This window comes from Rhineura floridana, chromosome 21 (assembly GCF_030035675.1).
Source record: "Rhineura floridana isolate rRhiFlo1 chromosome 21, rRhiFlo1.hap2, whole genome shotgun sequence".
Taxonomy (NCBI): Eukaryota; Metazoa; Chordata; class Lepidosauria; order Squamata; family Rhineuridae; genus Rhineura; species Rhineura floridana.
Window position 1 is genome coordinate 20,417,298 of NC_084500.1, and position 25,842 is coordinate 20,443,139.

Genomic DNA, 25,842 nt, shown 5'->3' on the forward strand with positions numbered 1-25,842 from the left:
GGGGGGGAAGGTCCAGCATAAATAATACCATCGTAATTTGTCCCCAACCCACCTATTCACCCAAGCACCCGGAAGTACTATGACGATTTCCGGAGCTACGGCAGAGACACCTTTTCCCCTGTATTGCTGGTTGGCTGCATTTCGTTAACCGGCCGTTGATTGGTTGGCCGCCGTTCGTTACCCGCCCCGCCGCATCCGGTTCCGAGGGGCTGCGCCTGCGCAGTGTTGACGAGGCTCGCGCAGAGCGTCGGTTGTTGCGGCGGCGGCCATTAAGAGGTTTTCTCCGCGTTGGGAGCAGGAGCGGCGAAAGGAGCGGAGAAGGCGAGGCCGGAGAGCGGAGCGGGGAAGGGAGGTCTCCCTCGCGGAGGGGGCAGGTAGGGGAGGACTCGGCGCTTATAAGTAAAAGAAAAAGTAAACCGGAGCAGTCGATTCGGATTAACGGCAACGCGCGCGCCAAATCCGGATCGAGGACGCAATCCCTATATACAGCGCCTCCCTGGGAGAAAGCCCCGGGGAAGGCGATTAGGCTGCAGGTAAAATGCCGGAGCCAGAGTGGCGTAGTGGTGAAGGTGCTGGACTGCGGCCTGGGAGACCCGGATTCAAATCCCCACCCAGTCCTGAAGCTCCCCGGGTGGCCTTGGGCCAGTCGTCGCCTCGCAGCCTCATGGAAACCCCGTTCATAGGGTTGCCATAAGTCGGAATCGACTTGAAGGCACTGCATTTACATTTTTCTTTACAAAATGCCGGAGCAAATCCCTGCGCGGAAACACATACAGACGCATCCACGCCCACGCAAATGTGTGTCTGTGTGTAAATATATATGTATGTATGTATACACAGTTATGCCCCACTTTTCCACGGCAGTGTACGTGGTTCTCTTCTCCCCATTTTATCTTCACAACAACCCTTCACAAGGCTAAGCTGCTGTGACTGGCCCAAGATCGCCCAGTGAGCTTCATGGCTGCATGGGGACTTGAACCCGGGTCATGAGTCCCAGGTCATAGTCCATCACCCTAACCGTTATGCCACACATGTATATGTTGGGTTGTGTCTGATGTTGGCCCTACTTCAGGGCGGATCCATTGAAATTAATGGATGTGACTAACTCTGGGCCATTATTTCCACTGGGCCTACTCAAGAGCATAGCGTAGTTGAATGTGACCCTTTTGTAGATGCAAAATGTGTTTTTCTTTATTTGTGTGTGTAACGGATATAATTGCAGAAGAGAGTGGTGGGGTTTACTTTTGAGTAGGCCTAGATAAGGTTGCACCGTATGTAGGTGTTCTTTCCTACCCAGCAGCAGTGCCTGAAAGAGGGAGGCTGGCTGGCTCATTTTTTCTCCTTTCTTTGGTTGCTAATTTTTGTGTGTGTGTTTCAGTTGATTCGTTGGGGAGGCCTGAGCATTTGGAGGTGCCTGAAGTGCCACGCTTGTGGGTGGCGCTGTGTAATAATAATAGTGGTTGTCATTGCAGTCCTCAGAAGTAAGCGCCAGCGTGTTTAGTGGGACATGCTTGTGCTTTCTGTTAACTGAGGGTAATGCTTTGTTTATCTGATGGGGGCAAAAAACTTTATGCCACAAGAAATCTGTTAGTCTTTTGGATGTTGCAAGAATGCATATTTTTACTGCAGCATACTTGCAGAGCTGCACCCTCTGGAGCCCTGTAGGCCAGGGGTTCTTAACCTGTGGCCCATGGATGGGCTTCAGAGGGGTCTGTGAACTGGTTGCAAAACCATTAATTTTCTAAGTTGTATTTGTTTTCTTTTTTAATGGGGTGTGTGTGTCCATTGCTTTCATCAGATTCCCAAATGGGTCCTTGACCCAAAAAAGGTTTAAATGCAACTGTTTAAGCTTATTTCCTTCCCACCCCTCTTCAGCCTCTAAAAAGTTTAAAAGTTATCTCCATTTTCTTAACGTGCTTTTAGCGTATATACACATTGATGGGATCTAGTTGGGAAAATTGGGGGTGGGTTGGGTTCAACCTGGTCAACTCGGACAAGGAGCTTGCATATGGCTCCTATCTGAGCCTGCTCGGATGATGAAAAATAGAACAGGGAAAACATGAGCTGTCTGCTAGTGTAAATTTCCCTGCAGGCTTATTTTACAGCATTGTAGAAGCAGCATATTATTGTGGGTAACTCCTGTTTTTTTGTATGCTATTTAGCATCACTGGGTTCCCTCTTCTCATGCATTTTTTTCTCTCTTCTTCTCTAGGAGATGGTGTGTGTGTGTTTGTGGGGCAGAGGTTGGACAATCTGTGGCTGGGAAGTGTGGTACACCTCAGGGCCTGTGGGAGGAGGTGCATCTGCTTGCCACTCTCTAACCCTGATTTGCTTTCTTTTCCCAGCTCTGACCCCTCACCATGGCAGGTGTGTTCCCTTTCCGGGGGCCCTGCCCCCCAATGCCTGCTCCCTTGACCCCACTGCCCGACTACATGTCTGAAGAAAAGCTGCAGGAAAAAGGTAAGCTTGTGGCTCTGTGTGTGTTGTGTGATGGAAGGAGGCTTTGGCTTCTTTTTCCTCCGCTTCTGCCCTTGTGGACTGAGCTGTCCTCTTGGCTTGAGAGGCGTTCCTTGTGAGTGGTGCTTTCATCTGTCCCCTTGCAGCCCGCAAATGGCAGCAGCTGCAGGCCAAGCGCTATGCTGAAAAGAGGAAGTTTGGTTTTGTGGATGCCCAGAAGGAGGACATGCCCCCTGAGCATGTGCGGAAGATCATCCGTGACCATGGAGACATGACCAACAGGAAGTTCCGGCATGACAAGCGGGTCTATTTGGGGTGAGAAGGGGAGTTGGAGGATCTGGGTGTGTAGGATGTATCTGGTGATGTTTACCTTGGGGGGAAATGGCCAGGCCTTTCAAGTGACAGAAGGCAGAGTTGATTCTGGGAGTTTTTCAACTCAATCACAATCCTATGTATTGTTACTGGGAAGGTCTTACCTCAGAAGAACCCTGAATCTGGATCAGACTGAAAGCCTGCCTAGTCCAGCAATCTGTTTCCCACAGTGGGTGACGAGATGCCCCAGGTTGGAAGCCCACAAGCAGACATGGAGGTGTTGGCCTTCTGGTTGTTGCTCTGTAGCAAGTGGCACTGAGAGGTAGACTGTCTCTGAATGTGGAGGTTTCATTTAGCCATCAGGATTAATAGCCATCAATAGCCTTATTTATTTTTCCTGTTTAGCAGCTGCAGCATAAGCACTTTGCAGCCCTGCTTTGAACTTTCAGTGGCCTGATGTCATCTGGTAGCAGGTGATTGACAGGTGGGCAGCCCCGCCTGTCAACAGTGGTCCCTGGAAGGTTGGGCAGTACTGGATTTGGCCTGCCCAGTGCACCACCTGTGCCCTAGAGGCTGATATAATTTAGTATGGTTATTTTACTTGTATTTGGTAAACAAAACTGCCAACATCAAAACTGCCAAGCTTGCTAAATACCGTATTTGCATTTGACATCCATTCGTTGTTATCAGTTAACTCATAAAACAGAACTTTGTATGTGAAAAAGTATTGGAAATTTTCCTGGAATTTTGCCTGCAGAGTATTGTGGTTGCGTCTTGACTGTTGAGAGCAAGGCAGTGCCTGGCCTTCAGTGCCTGTTATGACTGTGCCCTCTTCTCCCCCCCGCCCCGCTTCCCCAGAGCCCTGAAATACATGCCTCACGCGGTCCTGAAGCTCCTGGAAAACATGCCGATGCCCTGGGAGCAGATCCGTGACGTGCCTGTCCTGTACCACATCACGGGGGCCATTTCCTTTGTGAATGAGATCCCGTGGGTGATTGAGCCGGTCTACATTGCCCAGTGGGGGTAAGTGAGGTCTCCCAACTGGCCTGGGTGTGGTCTTGACACAACACAGCCCTGGGAGGCAAGGCTGACCCTCGTGATTTGTTCCAGGTCCATGTGGATCATGATGAGGCGAGAGAAGAGGGACCGGCGGCACTTCAAGCGCATGCGCTTCCCGCCCTTCGACGACGAAGAACCGCCCCTTGACTATGCCGACAACATTCTGGATGTGGAGCCGCTGGAGGCCATTCAGCTGGAGTTGGACTCCGAGGAGGATGCCCCCGTCCTGGATTGGTTCTACGACCACCAGCCCCTGAAAGACAACCGCAAGTGGGTGGCGCCCTGCCTGGGCTTAGGAGGGGGAGAGAGGTGAAGTCGAGCCCCTCCCCCTGCTTTGGGAGCCTGCCTAAAGAAGGAAATCCTACCCAGCAGGCCCTGTGCTGAATTCAGAAATGAGGAGGGTGGGGCCAGGCAGTGAGTGATAGAGAGTCAGCCTCCATCTGTTGTAGGAGTAGAGGACCGTTCTTCTGTCAAGGTTCACTAGCCCAGAGCAGCCCGTGCAAGGAGAAGCACCTTTGGAGAGCTTTGGGAAGTGTTGGCGTGGCTGGCTGGCAGCTGACCCAGTGCGTGCTTTTCATCTTTGAAGGAACGATCTGCTCTTTCAGAGGCATCTCTTCTTCAGGCTGCGGCTGCAACGGGAGATGATTCCTTGGGATGTTGGGCTTTAGAAGGGAGTGCTCTGAAAGTGCAAATTGGGTGGCCACCTGCCGGCCCAGTGTGCACCTTCAAAGACCCCCTCAGGAGCTGTATGAGATTCAGCAAAGGCCCACATCCATCCCTTTCCTGGGGTGCAGGCTCCCTGCCCTCCTCGGTTGGGGTTGGCTTCAGCTGTGCCCCCCCCATCCCGCTCTGGGTGCCTGGAGTGTTTCTTGTATATGTCGCTGAACACTGCTCATTTTGACTCTGTCGTTGTGACAGAGTGGCTCTTTGATTGGCCCCTTGCTGGCCGGTTTCTGTTCCGCCCCTTGTTCTGTGTGCAGCGCCTGATTATTGTCATGGTGCTCGAAACGGTAACTTGTGGCTCCTGAGAGTAGCCTGTGGGCGTCTGGGCATCCCTCTCACACCTTGGCTCTCTGTTCTGGGCCATAGATACGTCAATGGGTCCACCTACCAGCGCTGGCAGTTCACCCTCCCGATGATGTCCACGCTGTACCGCCTGGCCAACCAGCTCCTCACGGACCTCGTGGACGACAACTACTTCTACCTGTTTGACTTGAAGGCCTTCTTCACCTCCAAGGCCCTCAACATGGCCATCCCGGGGGGACCCAAGTTCGAGCCGCTTGTCCGGGACATTAACCTGCAGTGAGTGTGGGGTCCTTCCTTCCGAGAGACGTGCGTGTCTGTGTATATGAATTTGGTGCTTTAGGAGCCAGGCTGCTTTATGGGGGGGGGGTCTGGGGTGCTCCTCCCTGGACCATTTCTGAGCATACACTGTTTGGTCCTGGAGGTGGGGCGCCGACAACCGCTGGGAGAGTCCCTTGCCTGTGGGAATAGAGGCGGGTGCTGTGTTTGTGTCTTTCTAGCTTTGATCCCCACCATCATGTGAACATCAAGAAGCTGTCAGACCATTGGCCCATCCACCTCAGTATTGTCTGTGCTGACTGGCAGGGCCACTGCAGGGTTTGGGGCAGGAGTCCTTCCCAGCCCTGCCTGGAGATGCTGCCACGGAGGCCGCCACAGGATGCTGCTTCAGTGGAGCTCCCTCAGAGGCCACCCCCAGGCCCTTCCCGCTGTGGGCTGCCCTTGAGCTGATCCTCCCTTCTCTCTGGCTCAAATAGGGATGAAGACTGGAATGAATTCAATGACATCAACAAGATCATCATCCGGCAGCCAATCAGGACCGAGTACAAGATCGCCTTTCCCTACCTTTACAACAACCTCCCTCACCACGTCCATCTCACCTGGTGAGGTTTCAGGTGGGGGGGGGTCTCGTCTGGTTTGGGATGAGGGGGAGGCAGCTCACCTAATGCTCTCTGCGCTGCAGGTACCACACACCTAACGTGGTCTTCATCAAAACCGAGGATCCGGACCTGCCGGCTTTCTACTTCGACCCCCTCATCAACCCCATCTCACACAGGCACTCTGTTAAGGTGGGCTCATTTGGGGAAAGGCTCGTGAACTTAGCCAGGGGTGTGTGTTTAATCTGGGAAATTTCTACCCTGCCTTTTGGTGTGGAAAGCGAGCAGAGGAGCCAGAGTTAATTTCCCCTTTGCACAGTAGTCCGGCTTCCACACACTCTCTCGCCCACCCCACTTCTCCCTCCCGGCAGGCAAGAGGCATTGTCAGAGTTTGAGGGTGCAAAACGGGGCCATTGCGGGTTGTGGCCTGCGGAGAGTTCTGAGGGTCAGACAGAGAGGCCTGGAGGGCCATATTCACACACACCTCCAGTGGCAAAGGAAACTTGGGAAGTGTGTTGGCCACTCGAATGCTTTAATAGTTTTGGCAGTTTCGGGGGTGTGTGTGTTGCCTGACCCCTTTGGGGGGCTCACTGACTGCCCTGGGTCCCACTAGAGCCAGGAGCCTCTTCCTGATGACGACGAGGAGTTTGAGCTGCCGGAGTTTGTGGAGCCGTTCCTGAAGGAGACGCCTCTTTACACCGACAACACGGCCAACGGCATCGCCCTCCTGTGGGCGCCTCGGCCCTTCAACCTGCGCTCTGGCCGAACCCGCCGGGCGCTCGACATCCCCCTCGTCAAGAACTGGTAGCGTGGCTTTGGGAGTGAGGGTGGGTGGGAGACTTTGGCCTTGCCCGGCGCAGAGCTGCCGTTCTCTGATGGATGCCTACTGGTTGGACAGCTCTCTGCCTGGCCTTACACAGGCGGGAAGGGGCCGCTCTTCCAGGACGTGGGGGTGTCTGCGTAGCATAGAGGAACCTCTCATAGAGTTGCAGAGTTTTCTTTGTATGGAATCTGTCCCTCCATGTGTCTGGTTTGGTCTATGCAGACCCTTGCAACTTTTTGCATCCTCGGGATCCTTTTTTGGGGGGAAGAGGGATTTGCCATTGGTTTCCCATTTTGCATTCCACATCCCTTTCTTTCACTAGGCTGAGCTGTTGGTCGTCACGCTCAGAGTAGGCGCACTTAAAGTAATGGACAGCAGTAACTTAGACCTGTTAATTTTAATGCATCTCTGAGTAGAACTTGGCTGGCTACACGTCCCCAGTCTGTTTTTCCACTGGTTTCATTGTTAAGTGCTGCACTCTGCAGGTGAAAGCCTCCTGCAGATACCAACTCATCCAGAGGTCTGTTCCACACAGTATAGGCATTGGAACTCCTTCCCGTTAAGCGTTAGACAGGCATAGCCTCTGTTGTCTTTTGGTGCCTACTTTCCTCCTCCAACAAGCCTTTCAAGTAGAGATCTTAGTCCAAATCTGTGTCTGTATTGGAATGGTTTTTTAAGATATTTAATTTTTAAAAATCATTTCTGTATTTGCCGCCCTGGGCTCCTTTGAGAGGAAGGGTGGGGATATGCTTTTAAATAATAATTATAACTATAATTCCTTCAAGCACTAACTGTTTTTGGGGGTTGTAGTTACAAATATCTTGGAGCTGTCTCTGGAGAAATGAAATGTTTCTGTCATCATCTCCCAGGTACCGAGAACATTGCCCTGCTGGGCAGCCTGTCAAAGTCCGTGTCTCCTATCAGAAGCTCCTCAAGTACTACGTCCTGAATGCTCTCAAGCACAGGCCCCCCAAGGCCCAGAAGAAGAGGTGAGCAGGCACCCCTGCAAGCGCTGTGTTTGGCTCCCGGGGCGGAGGGGAAGGGGGGAGTCCTTAGCTCAGAGACGGCCCCAGGTTCACTCCCCACTGGCATCTCTCTGGTTAAAAAGGAATCTGGAAGGAGGTGATGGGAACAACTAGGCGCTCTCCGCCTGGAGAGCTGCTGCCAGCCAGAGCACAAGATGCTGGGCTGACCTGGGATTAGGCATGACGCCCCCTGCCTTCTCCTCCAGGTACCTCTTCCGCTCCTTCAAGGCCACCAAGTTCTTCCAGTCGACCAAGCTGGACTGGGTGGAGGTGGGGCTCCAGGTCTGCCGCCAGGGTTACAACATGCTCAACTTGCTGATCCACCGCAAGAACCTCAACTATCTCCACCTGGACTACAACTTCAACCTGAAGCCTGTTAAGACCCTCACCACCAAGGTGCTGGCTCTCTCCCCTTGCAGGGGCTTTTTTTATCTAGTCACCGATGGGTTGGCACAGAGCATCTTTGCCAGTTCTGAGTCCATTTTGGGACCTTCCATACCTAAAGGGGTCTGGTGTAGATGCTGCCGGTCAGAGTTGGTGCTGGTCTTGAAGGAAGGTGGACCTTGCCTCCTTGCTCCTCCTGTCCTAAGTGTGTGTGGGACTTGGCAGCCGCTGCTGGGTCCCTCTGCGTCTGTGTAGGCCTCCACAGCTTGTTCTTGCCGGGCTTGAACGCATTGTACTCGCATTTGCTGTCGACACGTTCATCTTGCAGCTTCTTCATATCCTCTTTCTCACCTCTCGCCCTGCAGGAAAGGAAGAAATCTCGCTTTGGCAATGCTTTCCATCTCTGCCGGGAGGTGCTGCGCCTGACCAAACTGGTGGTGGACAGCCATGTCCAGTATAGGCTGGGAAACGTGGATGCCTTCCAGGTAGGTGGTCTCGCAGCAGCTGTTCTCCTACCGAAAGGGGCTTACGGTTCCCTTGGGTCCTGCTTGCAAGGGACACTTGGGTGGCCCCTGGGAGAACAGGATGCTTTACTGAATGGGGCCCCTTGGGCTCTTACATCCTTTACGGAGACGCTGCTAACATATTTGCCTTTCTCCCCCCCCCCCAGTTGGCAGACGGTCTCCAGTACATCTTTGCCCACGTCGGGCAGCTGACGGGGATGTACAGGTACAAGTACAAGCTGATGCGGCAGATCCGGATGTGCAAAGACCTGAAGCATCTCATTTATTACCGCTTCAACACTGTGAGTCCGGCAGAGCGCCTGGCCGGGGTGTGGCTGGGCTAGGAGTGGAAGGGGGCGGAAACACACGGTAATTCCCAGGCAGCCTGCAAGTTTCCATGTTCTGTTTCCTCCCAACAACCAGGGGCCGGTGGGGAAGGGCCCCGGCTGTGGCTTCTGGGCTCCAGGCTGGCGCGTGTGGCTGTTCTTCATGCGAGGCATCACTCCGCTGCTGGAGCGCTGGCTGGGCAACCTTCTGGCCAGGCAGTTTGAAGGTGAGCGGGGATCTGGGAGGTGGTGGGGAAATCTCCAGTGAAGGAATGTTTCTCAGTGGCTGGTGCTGGGTGCAATAGCTAGCAGCAGAGCCTCCTTGTTTAGCGGCAGTATACCTTTGAATGCCCAGATGTGGGGAACAAATAAAGGGGTTTATGTCAGGCATTTGGCTGGCTGGGATTATTTCCTTTTTTATTAGTATTTACGTCTCCCTTTCCTCGAAAGCTGTTCAGAAACGGCATACAAGAGTACGATGTCAAGAACAGTACAGTTAAAAACAGTACAGAGTAGAAAAACAGCAGTGCATGACGTGTGTAAATCTTGCGAATAAAGAGCAGTAACAATGATATGTTGCTTTTTATGTGAAAAGCTGCCTAAAAACAAAAAGAGAGGGATGGAGGCCAGCAAATCCTCTCTGCAGGGAGGACATCCCACAGTTCTGGCACCACCACTAAAAAGGCCTCGCCCAGCTGAACTGTCTGTTTCCCCTGAACTCTTGTTGCCTTCTCCAGTAAGACCTTAGAATGATAGAAGAGTTGGAAGGGACCTGTAAGGCCATCCAGTTCAGCCCTCTGCTCAGTGCAGGAATCCAACTTAAAGCGTCTCCGGTCTCAGACTTCCTCCCACGGGATAAGCTTAATTGCTGAGCAAGAAAGGCCAAGGCCCGCCTTTGAGTCCTCCATGTCCCCCCAACCCATCGCCTCTGAATGGGCTCCCCCGCCTGCAGTGGAGGAGGCTGTGCGCTCTGCACGTCTCCCCTAGTCGTCAGAATAGGTTGGGAGCACAAGATGATGCTCACTGTCATGCCTCCCTTCCTTGACCCATAAGCAGATCTGGGGAGACTCGCCTGCCTGGTTCTGCCAGAGCTCTGCAGCAGCGAAGGACTCACAGCCCCCCTGCTGGCACTTGCCAAGCCTTTTTTTATGCAGGGAAGAGCGTTTTTTTTAGTCTGCCTTCCATGTCCAGAGAAGCTTCCAGGACCTTCTGAGCCTCCCTTTTGTCCTCTGGGAGTCTCCCTCCTGCGTAGCTGCTCATCTGGCTGTGCGTCTCCTCTGACCGATCCTTCCTTCCTTCCAGGCCGTCATTCAAAGGGTGTGGCCAAGACGGTCACCAAGCAGCGTGTGGAGTCTCACTTTGACCTGGAGCTGCGTGCGGCAGTCATGCACGACATCCTTGACATGATGCCCGAGGGGATCAAGCAGAACAAGGCCCGGACCATCCTGCAGCACCTGAGTGAGGCGTGGCGGTGCTGGAAGGCCAACATCCCCTGGAAGGCAAGTCCAGCCTGGCCCCTCCGCCTGTTACTGACTCAGGCATTGGTCCACCCGGCACAGTCTTGCCCATCCTGCGTGGCAGGCGGTCTGTCCCAGCTCTGTCAGGAGATGCCACTGGAGGTGCTCTGCCACTGAGGAGCTGCTGCTGCTGCTGCTGCTTCCAGAGGGGCTGCTTTGCGGTGACACCCGCTCCTCTAACCAGCCTGCCCCTCTCCTCCTTCCTCCCTGCTGCCAGGTGCCTGGGCTGCCGACCCCTATTGAGAACATGATCTTGCGGTACGTGAAGGCCAAAGCCGACTGGTGGACCAACACGGCTCACTACAACCGGGAGCGCATCCGCCGTGGCGCCACTGTGGACAAGACGGTCTGCAAGAAGAACCTGGGCCGCTTGACCAGGCTGTACCTGAAAGCCGAGCAGGAGCGGCAGCACAACTACCTGAAGGTGGGGCTCGTGGGGGGGCCCCCGGGGGTGGGAGGGGCCAGTGGGCTGGGCCAGGGATGCACGCCTAATGCTGCTGCTCTCCCTGCAGGACGGTCCATACATCACGGCAGAGGAGGCTGTGGCCGTCTACACCACCACTGTGCACTGGCTGGAGAGCCGCCGGTTCTCGCCCATCCCGTTCCCTCCGCTGTCCTACAAGCACGACACCAAGTTGCTGATCTTGGCCCTGGAGAGGCTGAAGGAAGCCTACAGGTAACATGGCGGGAGGGGACGGGCAGGGGCACCGTGGGGAGCTGGCAGTGGGACAGGTGCCAGGGAAGGTGCCAGGCCTGAGCTGGGATACTGCAGCTCTCCTTGGTGGGCTTGGAGAACCAGCCTCTCTTTGCAGATTGAGACCTGCGGGGAACGATTGTGGTTCTCCTGGTCATAGCCTCCTTTCCTTCCAGCGTGAAGTCGCGTCTGAACCAATCTCAGCGGGAGGAGCTGGGCCTCATTGAGCAGGCGTACGACAACCCCCACGAGGCCTTGTCTCGCATCAAGCGACACTTGTTGACACAGCGAGCCTTCAAGGAGGTGAGGCTTTTGGAGGAGGGAGGCTCAGGATGCCTGCAGGGGCTGGCATTGTTTTGCATCCTTCAGGCCTCCACTGGTGTGCCTGTGTATGGAGTCTCCGATGGCGGCAGCAGTGAAAATCCCTGTGCCCTTTCCTGGCCCCTGGTTGACTCTTCTCTGCTTCCTCCTTGGCCAGGTGGGCATTGAGTTCATGGACCTCTACAGCCACCTGGTCCCTGTCTATGACGTGGAGCCCTTGGAGAAGATCACAGACGCCTACCTGGACCAGTACCTGTGGTACGAGGCAGACAAGAGGCGGCTCTTCCCTCCTTGGATCAAGCCGGCGGACACGGAGCCCCCTCCGCTGCTGGTGTACAAGTGGTGCCAGGGTGAGACTGGGACAGGGTCCTGTTTGTTCATTCTGGTTTCTTGCCTGCCTGTGGGAAGCATCCGTGCCTTCAGCCCCCTGCAGTGGAGTCTGAGCAGAATCCGCTGTGTCTGGGAAATCGTTGTGGCTGGCTGTCCGATTTGAGTCAGGGATGCTCGCTTCCTGCTTGGGTGGGTTTGCCGACGGCCCTGGCCGTGAGCCATGAGCCATCGATCCCTGGCCTCTTCCTCGGTTCCAGTGGGACGTGGACAGCCCCAGAGGGCTCCCCTGCGCCCTCCTTCCCCTGAAAACAGGCGGCTGGGTTGAGATGGGCTCCTTCTGCCTCCCTCAGGTATCAACAACCTGCAAGACGTGTGGGAGACCAGCGAAGGGGAGTGCAACGTCATGCTGGAGTCTCGCTTTGAGAAGATGTACGAGAAGATTGATTTGACGCTGCTCAACAGGCTGCTGCGCCTCATCGTTGACCACAACATCGCCGACTACATGACGGCCAAGAACAACGTGGTCATCAACTACAAGGTGCCCTCGCTGTGGCCGGGTGTGGTGGTGGTTGTGCTGGTGGCCTGGCTCCTCCCCCAGGCGGAGCCCTGGCTCCTCCCCCAGGCGGAGCCCTGGCTCCTCCCCCAGGCGGAGCCCTGGCTCCTCCCCCAGGCGGAGCCCTGGCTCCTCCCCCAGGCGGAGCCCTGGCTCCTCCCCCAGGCGGAGCCCTGGCTCCTCCCCCAGGCGGAGCCCTGGCTCCTCCCCCAGGCGGAGCCCTGGCTCCTCCCCCAGGCGGAGCCCTGGCTCCTCCCCCAGGCGGAGCCCTGGCTCCTCCCCCAGGCGGAGCCCTGGCTCCTCCCCCAGGCGGAGCCCTGGCTCCTCCCCCAGGCGGAGCCCTGGCTCCTCCCCCAGGCGGAGCCCTGGCTGGCTTGCGTCCCCAGCGCTCCGACTGAGCCAGCCTGCTTGCCCTTCCTCCCAGGACATGAACCACACCAACTCCTACGGGATCATCCGAGGGCTGCAGTTCGCCTCTTTCATCGTCCAGTACTACGGCCTGGTGATGGACCTGTTGGTGCTCGGCCTGCACCGCGCCAGCGAGATGGCCGGACCCCCGCAGATGCCCAATGACTTCCTCAGCTTCCAAGACATCGCCACAGAGGTGGCCCATCCCATCCGCCTCTTCTGCAGATACATCGACCGCATTCACATCTTCTTCAGGTACTGGCCGGGGGGAGGACCGGCAGTGGGTTTTTCCCCTGTGCCCCAAACATTGCAGAAGACGGGCGGCTCTGGCTCATGACGCGAGGAAGGGCCGTTGTAGCTCAGTGGCAGAGCCCCTGCTTTGCGCGCAGAAGCTCCCAGGCTCAGTCCTAGACGGCATCTCCAGGCAGGGCGGGGAAAGGCTGCCCCCTTTCCTTACACCCCTTAGAGCCACTGCCAGTCAGTGAAGGCAGTAGTGAGCCAGGTGGGCCAGTGGCCTGACTCGGTCTAAGGCAGCTCCTTGTGCTCCTGCGAGAGTCAGAGTTGGAAGAGGCCCCTGTGGGGCATTCAGGGCAGTCCAGAACAAAAAACCCCATCAGATCCCCACCCCCCCACCCCCGAAAAGGATTTCACAAACGTGTTCAGTGGCAGAGTGTCTGCTTTGCACATGGGAGGTCTCGGGTTCAGTGCCCAGTGGTGTCTCCAGAGAGGGCTGGGTCTGTGCAGACAGTGCCAAGCCAGCGGTCCGACTCTGTATGCGGGAGCGTCCTGTGCTCCTGCTGCAGAATTGTCCAGGTGGGAAAAAGTTCCCATTGCTTAGCTTAGTTCTGCCACCCAGGAAGTTGTAAAGCCTGTTGCTTTGACCTTGGAGCTCCGCTGGGCAGCTTCCCCTGCTAGCATTTGCACCCGGATCCAACCAGCGAGGCCCTCCCTACGCAGCCTGTCCTCCTCCAGCGTCGCCCACGGGTAGCTCTTGGCTGTCCTGGGTGTGGAGTCCAGGTGCCCCCTGACTCCTCCCTCTGTTGCGTCTTCAGGTTCACCGCTGATGAGGCAAGGGACCTGATCCAGCGCTACCTCACGGAGCACCCAGACCCAAACAACGAGAACATTGTGGGCTACAACAACAAGAAGTGCTGGCCCCGAGATGCACGCATGCGCCTCATGAAGCACGACGTCAACCTGTGAGTGGCTGGCTGCTGGGCGAGGGGAGTTGGTTGCCCTCCTGGCCCCGACCTGTGCCCAGCCCAGGGGGCCCGAGGTCTGAGCCAGTGGCTGGGTCCAAGCCTCCTCCTCTGCTTCCCTTGTTTGTCACAGCGGCCGTGCTGTGTTCTGGGACATCAAGAACCGCCTGCCCCGCTCCGTCACGACCGTGCAGTGGGAGAACAGCTTCGTGTCAGTCTACAGCAAGGACAACCCCAACCTGCTCTTCAACATGTGCGGCTTTGAGTGCCGGATCCTGCCCAAGTGCCGCACGAGCTACGAAGAGTTCACCCACAAGGATGGTGTCTGGAACCTGCAGAATGAGGTGGGGGGCGGGCTGCTTGGCTGGGGATGGGAACGTAGCATGCCTCTGAATGTTGTTGTCTTATATGTTAAAGTACAATAATATTGCTTATACCGCTTAATGCCCAGATGGCTTCCAAGTGGGTTAGAAAACACAGATTAATTGCACAGCATTGCGAAACTGCTCTTGCCCCCGCGCTCTGCTTGTGGTCGTCCCATAATGGGTATCTGGTTGTCTGCTGTGAGAACAGCATGCTGGACTAGGTGGGCATCTTATGTCCGCCACTCTTGCAGGTGACCAAGGAGCGCACAGCCCAGTGCTTCCTGCGGGTGGACGATGAGTCCATGCAAAGGTTCCACAACCGAGTCAGGCAGATCTTGATGGCCTCGGGCTCCACCACCTTCACCAAGGTAAGGAGGACAGGGAGAGGGAGGGCGGTCAGGTCTCGGTCTGGCCACTTCTGCTTCCTAATCACTTGTGGCGGAGTAGCTGTGAGGGCTTCCTCTCTGGTCCCGCTTGCAGATTGTGAACAAGTGGAACACGGCCCTGATTGGGCTGATGACCTACTTCCGCGAGGCCGTGGTGAACACACAGGAGCTTCTGGACCTGCTGGTGAAGTGCGAGAACAAGATCCAAACGCGGATCAAGATCGGCTTGAACTCCAAGATGCCCAGCCGCTTCCCGCCCGTCGTCTTCTACACGCCCAAGGAGCTGGGGGGCCTGGGCATGCTGTCCATGGGGCACGTCCTCATCCCCCAGTCCGACCTCAGGTGAGCAGGGAGGGAAACCTGGGGGTGAGGGGACTGGAGCACCTCGCAGCAACCTCTCTGTCCCCGCCAGTCTTCTTCCCGCATCTACTTGTCCCGCAGGTGGTCCAAGCAGACGGACGTGGGCATCACTCACTTCCGCTCGGGGATGAGCCACGAGGAGGACCAACTGATCCCCAACCTGTACAGATACATTCAGCCGTGGGAGAGCGAGTTCATTGACTCTCAGCGGGTGTGGGCGGAGTACGCACTCAAGAGGCAGGAGGCCATTGCTCAGAACAGGTGCGTCTGCGGGCAGGGGATGAGCTCCTTCTCCCTCTCCCTCCAGAGCCTGCCACAGCGTTGGCTGCAGAGAAACTCCTTCCTTGCAGAGAAAAATAAAGTAAGAAGCCAACAATCTTTTCCTTCCTCCCTCCCTCCCTCCCTCCCTCCCTCCTTCCTTCCTCCCTCCCTCCCTCCTTCCTTCCTTCCCTCCCTCCAGGCGCCTGACTCTCGAGGACTTGGAGGACTCTTGGGACAGGGGCATCCCTCGCATCAACACCCTCTTCCAGAAGGACCGACACACCCTCGCCTATGACAAGGGCTGGAGGGTCAGGACGGACTTCAAGCAATACCAGGTATGAGGTTAGGGTTAGGTGGGCGCCAGGGTCCATTGGCAGCTGACTGAGCTGCCTTTCCCCTCTCCAAGCTGCCCAGGTCGTGTTGAGGCCTCCGCTGCTGCTAATGTTCTCCTCCCTCCAGGTCCTAAAGCAGAACCCATTCTGGTGGACCCACCAGCGGCATGACGGGAAGCTCTGGAACCTGAACAACTACCGCACAGACATGATCCAGGCCCTTGGTGGGGTGGAGGGGATTCTGGAGCACACGCTCTTCAAGGGGACCTACTTCCCAACCTGGGAGGGTCTCTTCTGGTAAGGAGGGGGCAGGCATTGGGCTTGGGGGGGGAGCTTGTATGCAGACCTGAGCGCAGGTCTCATGGCAGATGCCTTTGTGGGGTTTTGAATTATTCCAGGGAAAAAGCCAGTGGGTTTGAGGAGTCCATGAAGTGGAAGAAACTGACCAACGCCCAGCGCTCAGGACTGAACCAGATCCCTAACAGAAGGTTCACGCTCTGGTGGTCTCCCACGATCAACAGAGCCAATGTGAGTCTCCTCCTCCTCCTCCTTGCTCACTTTCCTCAGTGCGGCTCTTCAGCTTTTGGATTTGGAGAGAGGGGACCTTCTGTGTTGTCTCTTGAGGAGTAGCAGGTGGGAGGCAGTGACTGTGACTCTCCGCACTTGCGAATATGCTCTCCTCCTATCTGGCCTCTTCGCTTCCCCCTCTCTCCTGAGCACAAAAGGTTTGAAGCCCAGTCTGGCCACTTTCTTCCAGGTGTACGTGGGCTTCCAGGTGCAGCTTGATCTGACGGGCATCTTCATGCACGGCAAGATTCCCACCTTGAAGATTTCCCTCATCCAGATCTTCCGTGCTCACTTGTGGCAGAAGATCCACGAGAGCATCGTCATGGACTTATGTCAGGTGAGAAGGCGGCCACGTGAAACTTGGTCCATCTAGCTCAGTATCGCCTACACTGACTGGCAGCCCTTCTCCAGGGATATTCCCAGGCGTACCTGGAGATGCCATTGGGTGCTCTGCTGCTGCGCTACGGCCCACCCCAAAGCTGCTTCGCAGACATGGCTGTGGAGACCTCAGGCTGAACAGACAGCCGTGTCCAGATCCCAGCCACTGTGCAGGGAATTCCCTAGATAGTTCTGGCACCTGCAATTCTGCCGTTTCCCCCGCTCTGAAAAAAGGGTAAAAATTAAAGCACCAAATGTGCAGAAAGAAGGGTAGGAGCCCCTAAGAGGGTTTGTTTGTTGAACCCAATTAACTGCCCGTATATAAAATCTTCCTTTATTATTATTATTTTATTATTATTTATTAAATTTATATACCGCCCGACTAGCGATAGCTCTCTGGGCGGTGAACATAAAATAGTATAAAAATACAATGAATAACAAAATAATATTAAAATACAATCAACAATACAATAAACATTATTAAAATTAGATCAATGTAACTTAAAATGCTTCAGAGAATAGGAAGGTTTTGACCTGGCGCCGGAAGGAAAGCAGAGTCGGCGCCAGGCATACTTCCTCAGGGAGACTGTTCCATAGTTCGGGGGCCACTACTGAGAAGGCCCTAGATCTTGTCATCACCCTCCGGGCCTCCCTGTGAGTTGGAACCCGGAGGAGGGCCTTCGTAGCAGAACGTAGTGCACGGGCCGGTTCATATCGGAAGAGGCGTTCCGCAAGGTATCGTGGTCCCGCACCGTATAAGGCTTTATAGGTTAATACCAACACTTTGAATCTAGCCCGGAAACATATTGGCAACCAGTGCAAGCTGGCCAGAACAGGTGTTATATGCTCGGACCGCTTGGTCCTTGTCAGCAATCTGGCCGCCGCATTTTGCACTAGTTGTAGCTTCCGAACTGTCTTCAAAGGTAGCCCTACGTAAAGCGCATTACAGTAATCCAAACGTGAGGTTACCAGAGCATGTACCACTGATGTTAGGTCCTCTTTACTCAAATAGGGACGTAGCTGGGCTACCAACCGAAGTTGGTAAAACGCATTCCTAACCACCGAGGCTACTTGAGCCTCAAGTGAGAGGGAAGAGTCTAAAAAGACTCCCAGACTACGAACCCGGTCCTTTAGGGGGAGTGTAACCCCGTCCAGGACAGGGTATATATCCACCATCCGATCAGAGAACCCGTCCACCAACAGCATCTCAGTCTTGTCTGGATTGAGCTTCAGTTTGTTAACTCTCATCCAGTCCATTGTCGAGGCCAGGCAACGGTTCAGCAAATCGACAGCCTCACCTGAAGAAGATGAAAAGGAGAAGTAGAGCTGCGTGTCATCAGCATACTGATGACAACGCACTCCAAAACTCCTGATGACCTCTCCCAACGGCTTCATGTAGATATTAAAAAGCAGGGGGGACAAAACTGACCCCTGCGGGACCCCATATTGGAGAGCCCGCGGTGTCGAGCAATGTTCCCCAAGCACTACCTTCTGGAGACGACCCGCCAAGTAGGAGCGGAACCACTGCCAAGCAGTACCTCCAACTCCCAACTCCGCGAGCCTCTCCAGAAGGATACCATGGTCGATGGTATCAAAAGCCGCTGAGAGATCAAGGAGAATCAACAGAGTTACACTCCCTCTGTCTCTTTCCCGACATAGGTCATCGTACAGGGCGACCAAGGCTGTCTCAGTGCCAAAACCGGGCCTAAAACCCGATTGAAATGGATCTAGATAATCAGTTTCATCCAATAGCGCCTGGAGCTGGCCAGCAACCACCCGTTCCAAGACCTTGCCCAGGAATGGAACATTCGCCACTGGCCTGTAGCTGTTAAAATTGTCTGGGTCCAAGGAAGGCTTTTTCAGGAGTGGTCTCACCACTGCCTCTTTCAGACAGCCCGGGACCACTCCCTCTCGTAAAGAGGCATTTATCACTTCCTTGGCCCAGCTACCTGTTCCATTCCTGCTAGTTTTTATCAGCCAGGAGGGGCAAGGATCCAGTACCGAAGTGGTTGCACGTACCTGTCCAAGCACCTTGTCCACGTCCTCGAGTTGAACCAACTTGGCACAGTGAGGTAGTTTCTGGACCTTGCAGAAATCTCTGAAGCCTCCGAGGGGCTCAGGTGGATCGCCCTGTTGCTGCTGCTGCCTTCTTGGAGGTGGGTCGGGTCTTCCTGGCACTCTGGGGCTCTTCAGAGCAGTCTATCTGTCCTCAGGTGTTTGACCAAGAGCTGGACGCCCTGGAGATCGAGACAGTGCAGAAGGAGACCATCCACCCCCGGAAGTCCTACAAGATGAACTCCTCCTGTGCGGACATCCTCCTTTTTGCCTCCTACAAGTGGAACGTCTCTCGGCCCTCCCTGCTGGCAGACTCCAAGTAAGTCCACCCGCTGCTCCTCTGAGGGGAAAGGGAAGACCCCCACCCCATCCCGGGATGACAAGGCCCCGGGCTGCTGCCTGCCTGGGCTTGCCACCTGCCAGTGACCGCCTCCTTTCCTGCTCAGGGACGTGATGGACAGCACCACCACCCAGAAATACTGGATCGACATCCAACTGCGTTGGGGTGACTATGACTCGCATGACATCGAGCGCTATGCCCGGGCAAAGTTTCTGGACTACACCACAGACAACATGAGTATCTATCCCTCACCCACCGGGGTCCTCATTGCCATTGACCTGGCCTACAACCTACACAGGTGAGTGTGTAATCACAGTTTCTAAGGGTCCTGAGCAGGGCTTTGGTGCTCAGCCTCTTCTTAAGAACCTCAGAAGAGCCTGGCTGCAGATGGATCAGGCCAAGGGGGGGCTGCCTACTCCAGCATCCTGGTCTCCCAGTGGCCAGCCTGATGCTCCAACAGGAAACTCGCAAGCAAGGCACGAGCCCAACAGCACCTCTCCCCTCCTCCGGTGTCCAGCAACTAGTATTCAGATGCATGAATGCCTCCAGCTGTGGAAGTGGAACATAGCCACCAGGCTTAGTAGTTAGCGATGACCTTATTCTCCCGTGGCCACCAAAGAGCAGATAAACAAACTGACATGATCAGACTGGAAATACACGTGGAGTTGGGTCCATTTGTAAGTTTTCTTGACCAGCCAGGTGTCTCTGGGTGCAGTCAGCTGTTTGGAGGGAGGGGAATGGCTAGTTCTGGCCTGCTATAGCTCTGATGTGCCTGCCTTGGCCCTTCTCCCCCAGCGCCTACGGGAACTGGTTCCCAGGTAGCAAGCCACTGATCCAGCAGGCCATGGCCAAGATCATGAAGGCGAACCCCGCCCTGTACGTGCTGCGGGAGCGGATCCGGAAGGGGCTGCAGCTGTACTCCTCAGAACCCACCGAGCCTTACCTGTCCTCCCAGAACTACGGGGAACTCTTCTCCAATCAGATCATCTGGTTTGTGGACGACACCAACGTCTACAGGGTCACCATCCACAAGGTGAGAGCCGCCACCAGTGCAGGGGCGGGCGGGCAGGGAGATAAGCAACGCTTCCATGTTCTTGGATTTTGCACGTGTGTGTGTAGCCTGTCTTGAACCAGCTGGGTGGCTGTGGAGGGTGCCGAAAATCCAAGTCTCTGCTTCTTCCCCTTTCAGACCTTTGAAGGGAACTTGACGACGAAGCCCATCAACGGGGCGATCTTCATCTTCAACCCCCGGACTGGGCAGCTCTTCCTGAAGATCATCCACACCTCTGTCTGGGCAGGGCAGAAGCGGTTGGGCCAGGTGAGGGGTGTGGGCGCTGGAGTAGGCGGGAGGAGAGGGCCGGCAGACGGGGCGGGCTGGGTCACTCAGCACCTCTGCTTCCCTTCTCCAGCTGGCCAAGTGGAAGACGGCCGAGGAAGTGGCAGCCCTGATCCGGTCCCTGCCTGTGGAGGAGCAGCCGAAGCAGATCATTGTCACCCGGAAGGGCATGCTGGACCCTCTGGAGGTGGGCCGGAAAGGAAGGAAGCCTTGGTTGCTTCTGCTGTGGGTTGTGGGAAGGAGGGCAGCGCTCTCTGCTCAGGGGCTCCTACCAGTGCTTTGGAACGGGCGGTGGGGGGGGGGAATCTGGGCTGCTGGCGCAGCGTAACCAGCCTCTCCCCTCCCCCCCGCCCAGGTGCACTTGCTGGATTTCCCCAACATTGTGATCAAAGGCTCGGAGCTGCAGCTGCCCTTCCAGGCCTGCCTGAAAGTGGAGAAGTTTGGGGACCTCATCCTGAAGGCGACAGAGCCCCAGATGGTTCTCTTCAACCTTTACGACGACTGGCTAAAGACTATTTCCTCCTACACAGTGAGTCTTGGGATGGTGGCCCCCTCCAGCAGAGGCTGGCTGCTCAGTCCCCTGTGAGGGAGTGCCTCCCCCTGTGGACTTGAGATTGGTGCCTTCGCCTCCCTCCTCCAGCTGAACTCTTGAGGCTTCCTTCCCAAGGGCTGCTCTAGAGAGAGCCTCCAGCGGGGCCCAGGACCTGCTCCCAAGGCCCTTTCCTCTTGTGGACGTGTTTGCTTCCGGTTCAGCAGCCTCTCTTTTGCTCCCTCTCCTCTTTTCCCTGGCCCCTCCAGGCCTTCTCCCGTCTGATCCTCATTCTTCGGGCCCTGCACGTGAACAACGACCGGGCCAAGGTCATCTTGAAGCCGGACAAGACCACCGTCACGGAGCCTCACCACATCTGGCCCACTCTGACAGACGAGGAGTGGATCAAAGTGGAGGTGCAGCTGAAGGATCTGATATTGGCTGACTATGGCAAGAAAAACAAGTAGGTAGTCCCTGGCGCAGAGGGGAGGGAATCTCTTCAGCCCGAGGGGGTCAAGGTGGGCAGAGCAACAAACGTAGCGTTGTCGCCACCTAAGTCCTACTCAAGAGTAGACCTGTTAGAAGTAATGAGCCTATGCTCGCCATGTCTGGAACATCAGTGGATCTACTGCTAGTAGCATTGGTTACAATCTGTAAATGTGGCCTCTTGTGTCCTACATGCAGGCTAGAGGCATTAGAAGGACACAGTCCAGTCAGGCAAAAACACTCTGGGAGGAGGGTGCAGAGGAGGGCTGATGAGGGGTGCGTGTATGTGGCCTTAGGAGTCTTGAGGGCCAGATGGGGAGGCCCTGAGGGCCGCATTCACCTCACCCCTGCCTCCTTGGGCCCATCTTGGCACCCACCACAGATTTTGAGGAAAGGAGCGTGTGTGTTTGCCCTGCCTGGCAGCTTGGGGGCTGAAAATTATCTGCAGGCCCCTGGCTGCTGCTGTCACCTTTCCCCCACTTTCTTCTTGCCAGTGTGAACGTGGCTTCGCTGACACAGTCAGAGATCCGGGACATCATCCTGGGCATGGAGATCTCAGCTCCCTCGCAGCAGCGCCAGCAGATCGCGGAGATCGAGAAGCAGACGAAGGAGCAGTCCCAGCTGACGGCCACCCAGACACGGACGGTGAACAAGCACGGCGATGAGATCATCACGTCCACCACCAGCAACTACGAGACGCAGACCTTCTCCTCCAAGACGGAGTGGCGTGTCAGGTGAGGAGCCGAGGGGCTGGCAGTGACAGTGGCGGCCCTTGATGAGGCCGGCTTAGACCAAGGGGAGAGCTGTGTGTGTGTGTGTGTCTGGGTCCCGGGATGCCCTATAACCTTCCGTCCCCCAAACGAACAACAGGGCCATCTCTGCTGCCAACCTCCACTTGCGGACAAACCACATCTACGTCTCGTCGGATGACATCAAGGAGACCGGCTACACCTACATCCTTCCCAAGAATGTCTTGAAAAAGTTCATCTGCATATCAGACCTGCGTGCTCAGGTGCCCTTGCCTTGGCTTTGCTGCTGGTGTTGGGGGGGGGTGGTCTTAAGCCCTCAGGCTCCTCTCCCTCCCCCTCCAGTCCTCTTGGCTTCTCCCACCCCAGTCCCAGCCTGACTGGCCTTGCCTGATCCCTCCACACACTGACCTCCCCTTCCGGTCCCTGGTGGCCATCTCTGCTCTCTCCCTGAGCAAAAACATTTTAATTTTTCTTCATTTTAATTCTATGATTTTTCAGGGGGTGGAAGAGGGGACAGAGGAGAGTACAAAAATAATTCAACTAATAACATGGTGTATAAGAGACCGAAAAGCACAAATAAGTAAATAATTGGGGAAGGGGGGATGACCCTTATAACTAGGCCGTATCTCTGCTATGAAATGGGCAGAACTTCCAGCAGTGCCTTTTTTGTATGACAACTTAGTTGTTCCCCCCCCTCCACGGGTGTGTGAGAGACAACAATGTCAATGCAGTGTTTTTGCCATTTTTACATATTTATTGATTGATTAAATTCATATCCTGCCCTCTCCCTCTACCCCCTCTGGCTTTTCCAGCCAAGACTTTTTGTTCAACCTTACCTACACACTGGATCTCCTAATTGCCGGTGGGGGGAACATTTGGCCCTCTAGCTACTACAGCTCCCATCAGGCCTTGCAGTCAGCATGGCCAGGGAGGAGGGTAGTTGTAGTTCTCCCCGTACCTGGATGTGAACATTTCTTGTAAAGCCCTTTCCTTCCTTTCTGCCTTCCAACTTCCTTCCTTCCTGCCTTCCAACTTCCTTCCTCAGGCTCTCTCTCCCTTTCTCTAAAGCTTTGCTTTGCGGGGATTATTGGGCCTTTCCCCTCCTGTGACTCTTGCTGATGTGGGAAAACTCTCCCCCCCCCCAGATTGCAGGATATTTGTATGGTGTGAGCCCCCCAGATAACCCCCAGGTGAAGGAGATCCGGTGCATTGTGATGGTGCCACAGTGGGGCACTCACCAGACGGTCCATCTCCCCGGCCAGCTGCCACAGCACGAGTACCTCAAGGTGGGTCTGCCCTAGACACCCCAAACTCACCAGGGGAGGCAGCTCCAGTGGGTGGTATTCTGCCCCCGCCTCTTTCACCATGACAGCCTGCAAGCTGACTCCCAGCGGCTACGAGTGGGGCAGGCAGAATGCAGGCAAAAAGTATTTCTAGCCAGTGGTGACCCTCCCTTGGTTTTTCAGGAGATGGAGCCCCTGGGATGGATCCACACGCAGCCCAATGAGTCCCCTCAGCTCTCCCCGCAAGATGTGACGACCCACGCCAAAGTCATGGCTGAGAACCCCTCCTGGGATGGAGAGAAGACGATCATCATCACCTGCAGGCGAGTCCAGGGGCAGGAAGAGGTTGTGGAGCCCTCCTGAGGACTTGGGTCTCCCCCCCCCCACGTGAACCGCTTGAGTGCCTGATTATTCTGGTCCCTTGGAGGGATGAGGGGCCCCGTTGCTGCAAGGAGCGCTCAGCTCTGTAGTGGCGGCAGTGGGGTGTGTGATCCCATTCTCTGCCCCCTGCCTCACTAGTTCTCATCCCGGCGTTTCTTCCTGCGCAGCTTCACCCCTGGTTCCTGCACCTTGACGGCCTACAAGCTGACCCCCAGCGGCTACGAGTGGGGCAGGCAGAACACGGACAAAGGGAACAACCCCAAGGGCTACCTGCCCTCCCACTACGAGAGGGTCCAGATGCTGCTCTCTGACCGCTTTCTGGGCTTCTTCATGGTGCCCGCCCAGAGCTCCTGGAATTACAATTTCATGGGTGAGTTGGAAGGGGCCGCCTGCTGCTGCAGAGCCCGGTCCTTTTGCCACGGCCCAACAGAGCCTCTTCCTCTGACCTCCCTTGTGACGAAGGAGGCGACTCTTCCCGATTAGCCTCCTTCTCATGGTCTTTGTTCCTCAGGCTGATTTATTTCTTGCTCTGGTCCTCTTCAGCGTGGCCTGTGCTCTGAGCTTTTGCGTCACCAACTTGTCTGGGGGGGCGAGGGAGGTAGAGGAGATGAGGATGCTGAGAAAATCAGCCACCCGTGCCCTCCACCACGACGCTTGTTCTGTCACGTGTGGCCCTTCGCTTCCTGTCAGGCAGGATGTGGCTGTTCTGCTCAGAAAGGAAAGGCGTGAGTGTGCTCTCTGTTCTTCTGGGCGAGTAGCAGCGGCATCCGCCTAGCCCAGGGATGGGAGGCAGCGGTGGCCCTCCAGACGTTGCTGGACTCCAACTCCCATCAGCCCTGGTCCTTGGCCACACTGGCTGCTGGGAGTTGGGGGAGGGTCTAAAACAACTGGCGATGCCACCGGTGCCCCATCCCTGGCTCCACATTTTTGTCACCAGCTTCTCCCAGCGAGGAAGTAGCATCCATTTTGCAGGGACTGATGTATGCTCATTTTTGTCTTGTTCCAGGTGTCCGTCACGACCCCAACATGAAATACGAGTTGCAGTTGGCAAACCCCAAAGAATTCTACCACGAGGTCCACCGCCCCTCCCATTTCCTCAACTTCGCCCTCCTGCAGGAAGGGGAGGTGTACTCTGCCGACCGGGAAGACCTCTACTCCTAAGGCGGGATGACCTCGACTGCACACTGTTGACATTCAACAGAGCACTGCCGCCTGCTGTGTGACCTTCCTTGTGGAGTTAAATGTTCAGCTTCCCCCTCCTTCCTTTTAGGTTTCTGCATTGAGTCAGTTTGCAGCACTTCAGCAAAGTGTGTATGTGTGTGTATGTGTAGTGCCTGCTTCCAAGTGTAGTTTCACAATTGTTTAATAAAATTTTGTATAAATGGGAGACTTGGGTGGTCTTTAAAATGAATATCCAGCAGGTGGAGTTCTCTCCAGAAACAGCAGGATGTTGGGTTATAAGAGAGGCGCACCAGATTAAATTTCTTTGCGCAGAAGTTCGCACAGGCATTAATTTTGCCCTCTGACTTTATTCTCAAGAGCTGTGGAAACCTTCGGCTTTGTGCCTTTGTTGCTGGCGTGATATGCTTTGTATGCAGGTTCTCAATCTCCAGCTGGCATCTCCAGGTAGGGTTGGGGAGGACCCCCTGCCTGAAACCCCCGAGAGCCATTGCTGCCAGTCAGTGTGGACAACCCTGAACTCGATGGACCAGTGGTCTGACTCGGTATAGAAGGCAGCTTCCTCTTCTCCTGCATGGAGGGGCCACCCCGGCTCAGTGGTGGAGGCTGTGCTCTACATGCAAAAGGTCCCTGGTCCGACTCCTGACAGCATTCCCAATTAAAAGGCTCTGGGGTAGCTGGTGGTGGGGAAGACTCTTATCTGGAGAGCTGCTGCCAGCCAGAGCAGGTAGTGCTGGGTTTGGTGGGCAAAAGAGGCTGTCTCTGCCATAAAGCAGTTGTATGCAATTCCAAAAGGCGCTGGCACAGGGTAAGGCTCACTTGCTCTGGTCCGTCACTCGCCTGCAGGCCAAGCCCCTTAGGGAACAGATGTGCCACCAATTATGGGAATCGCAAGCACTGCTGTTGTGCTCGTGGCCTGCTTGCTGGCTTCCTTTGGGGCACTCCATTGGCCACTGTGCAGCTTGTGGGCCTGGGTGCCAGCCTGTGGGCTCTTTGCCTCCTCTCCTTAATGGATGCCAGTTTACCAGGCAGGCTTGCTATGCCAT

At 55.6% G+C, this 25,842-nt stretch overlaps 1 protein-coding gene across 1 annotated transcript; it reads left to right on the forward strand.

The window, feature by feature from the left end:
• The first annotated feature begins 214 nt into the window (after positions 1-214).
• Positions 215-25,004, forward strand: PRPF8 (pre-mRNA processing factor 8). The gene is made up of 43 exons (XM_061604677.1): positions 215-374; positions 2,346-2,460; positions 2,604-2,772; positions 3,628-3,792; positions 3,880-4,098; positions 4,918-5,130; positions 5,607-5,732; positions 5,813-5,918; positions 6,340-6,530; positions 7,419-7,538; positions 7,781-7,970; positions 8,324-8,443; positions 8,629-8,763; positions 8,885-9,014; positions 10,090-10,286; positions 10,522-10,728; positions 10,817-10,980; positions 11,175-11,301; positions 11,477-11,669; positions 12,000-12,187; positions 12,627-12,865; positions 13,663-13,809; positions 13,943-14,153; positions 14,426-14,542; positions 14,655-14,902; positions 15,002-15,181; positions 15,381-15,516; positions 15,641-15,810; positions 15,912-16,041; positions 16,271-16,417; positions 18,672-18,832; positions 18,960-19,151; positions 19,649-19,886; positions 20,043-20,171; positions 20,263-20,376; positions 20,545-20,718; positions 20,988-21,181; positions 21,699-21,938; positions 22,075-22,216; positions 23,099-23,239; positions 23,420-23,559; positions 23,785-23,987; positions 24,624-25,004. Exons 2-43 carry the CDS (start codon positions 2,361-2,363, stop codon positions 24,776-24,778), a joined length of 7,008 nt encoding a protein of 2,335 aa, XP_061460661.1. The 5' UTR covers positions 215-374; positions 2,346-2,360; the 3' UTR covers positions 24,779-25,004.
• The last annotated feature ends 838 nt before the right edge of the window (positions 25,005-25,842 follow it).

Excerpts from the sequence above, each read along its gene's own strand:
- PRPF8 (XM_061604677.1), top strand. The coding sequence starts at position 2,361 with ATGGCAGGTGTGTTCCCTTTCCGGGGGCCCTGCCCCCCAATGCCTGCT. Across the intron at positions 5,131-5,606 it reads GTCCGGGACATTAACCTGCA|GGATGAAGACTGGAATGAAT; the intron begins GTGAGTGTGGGG and ends TGGCTCAAATAG. Across the intron at positions 9,015-10,089 it reads TCTGGCCAGGCAGTTTGAAG|GCCGTCATTCAAAGGGTGTG; the intron begins GTGAGCGGGGAT and ends CCTTCCTTCCAG.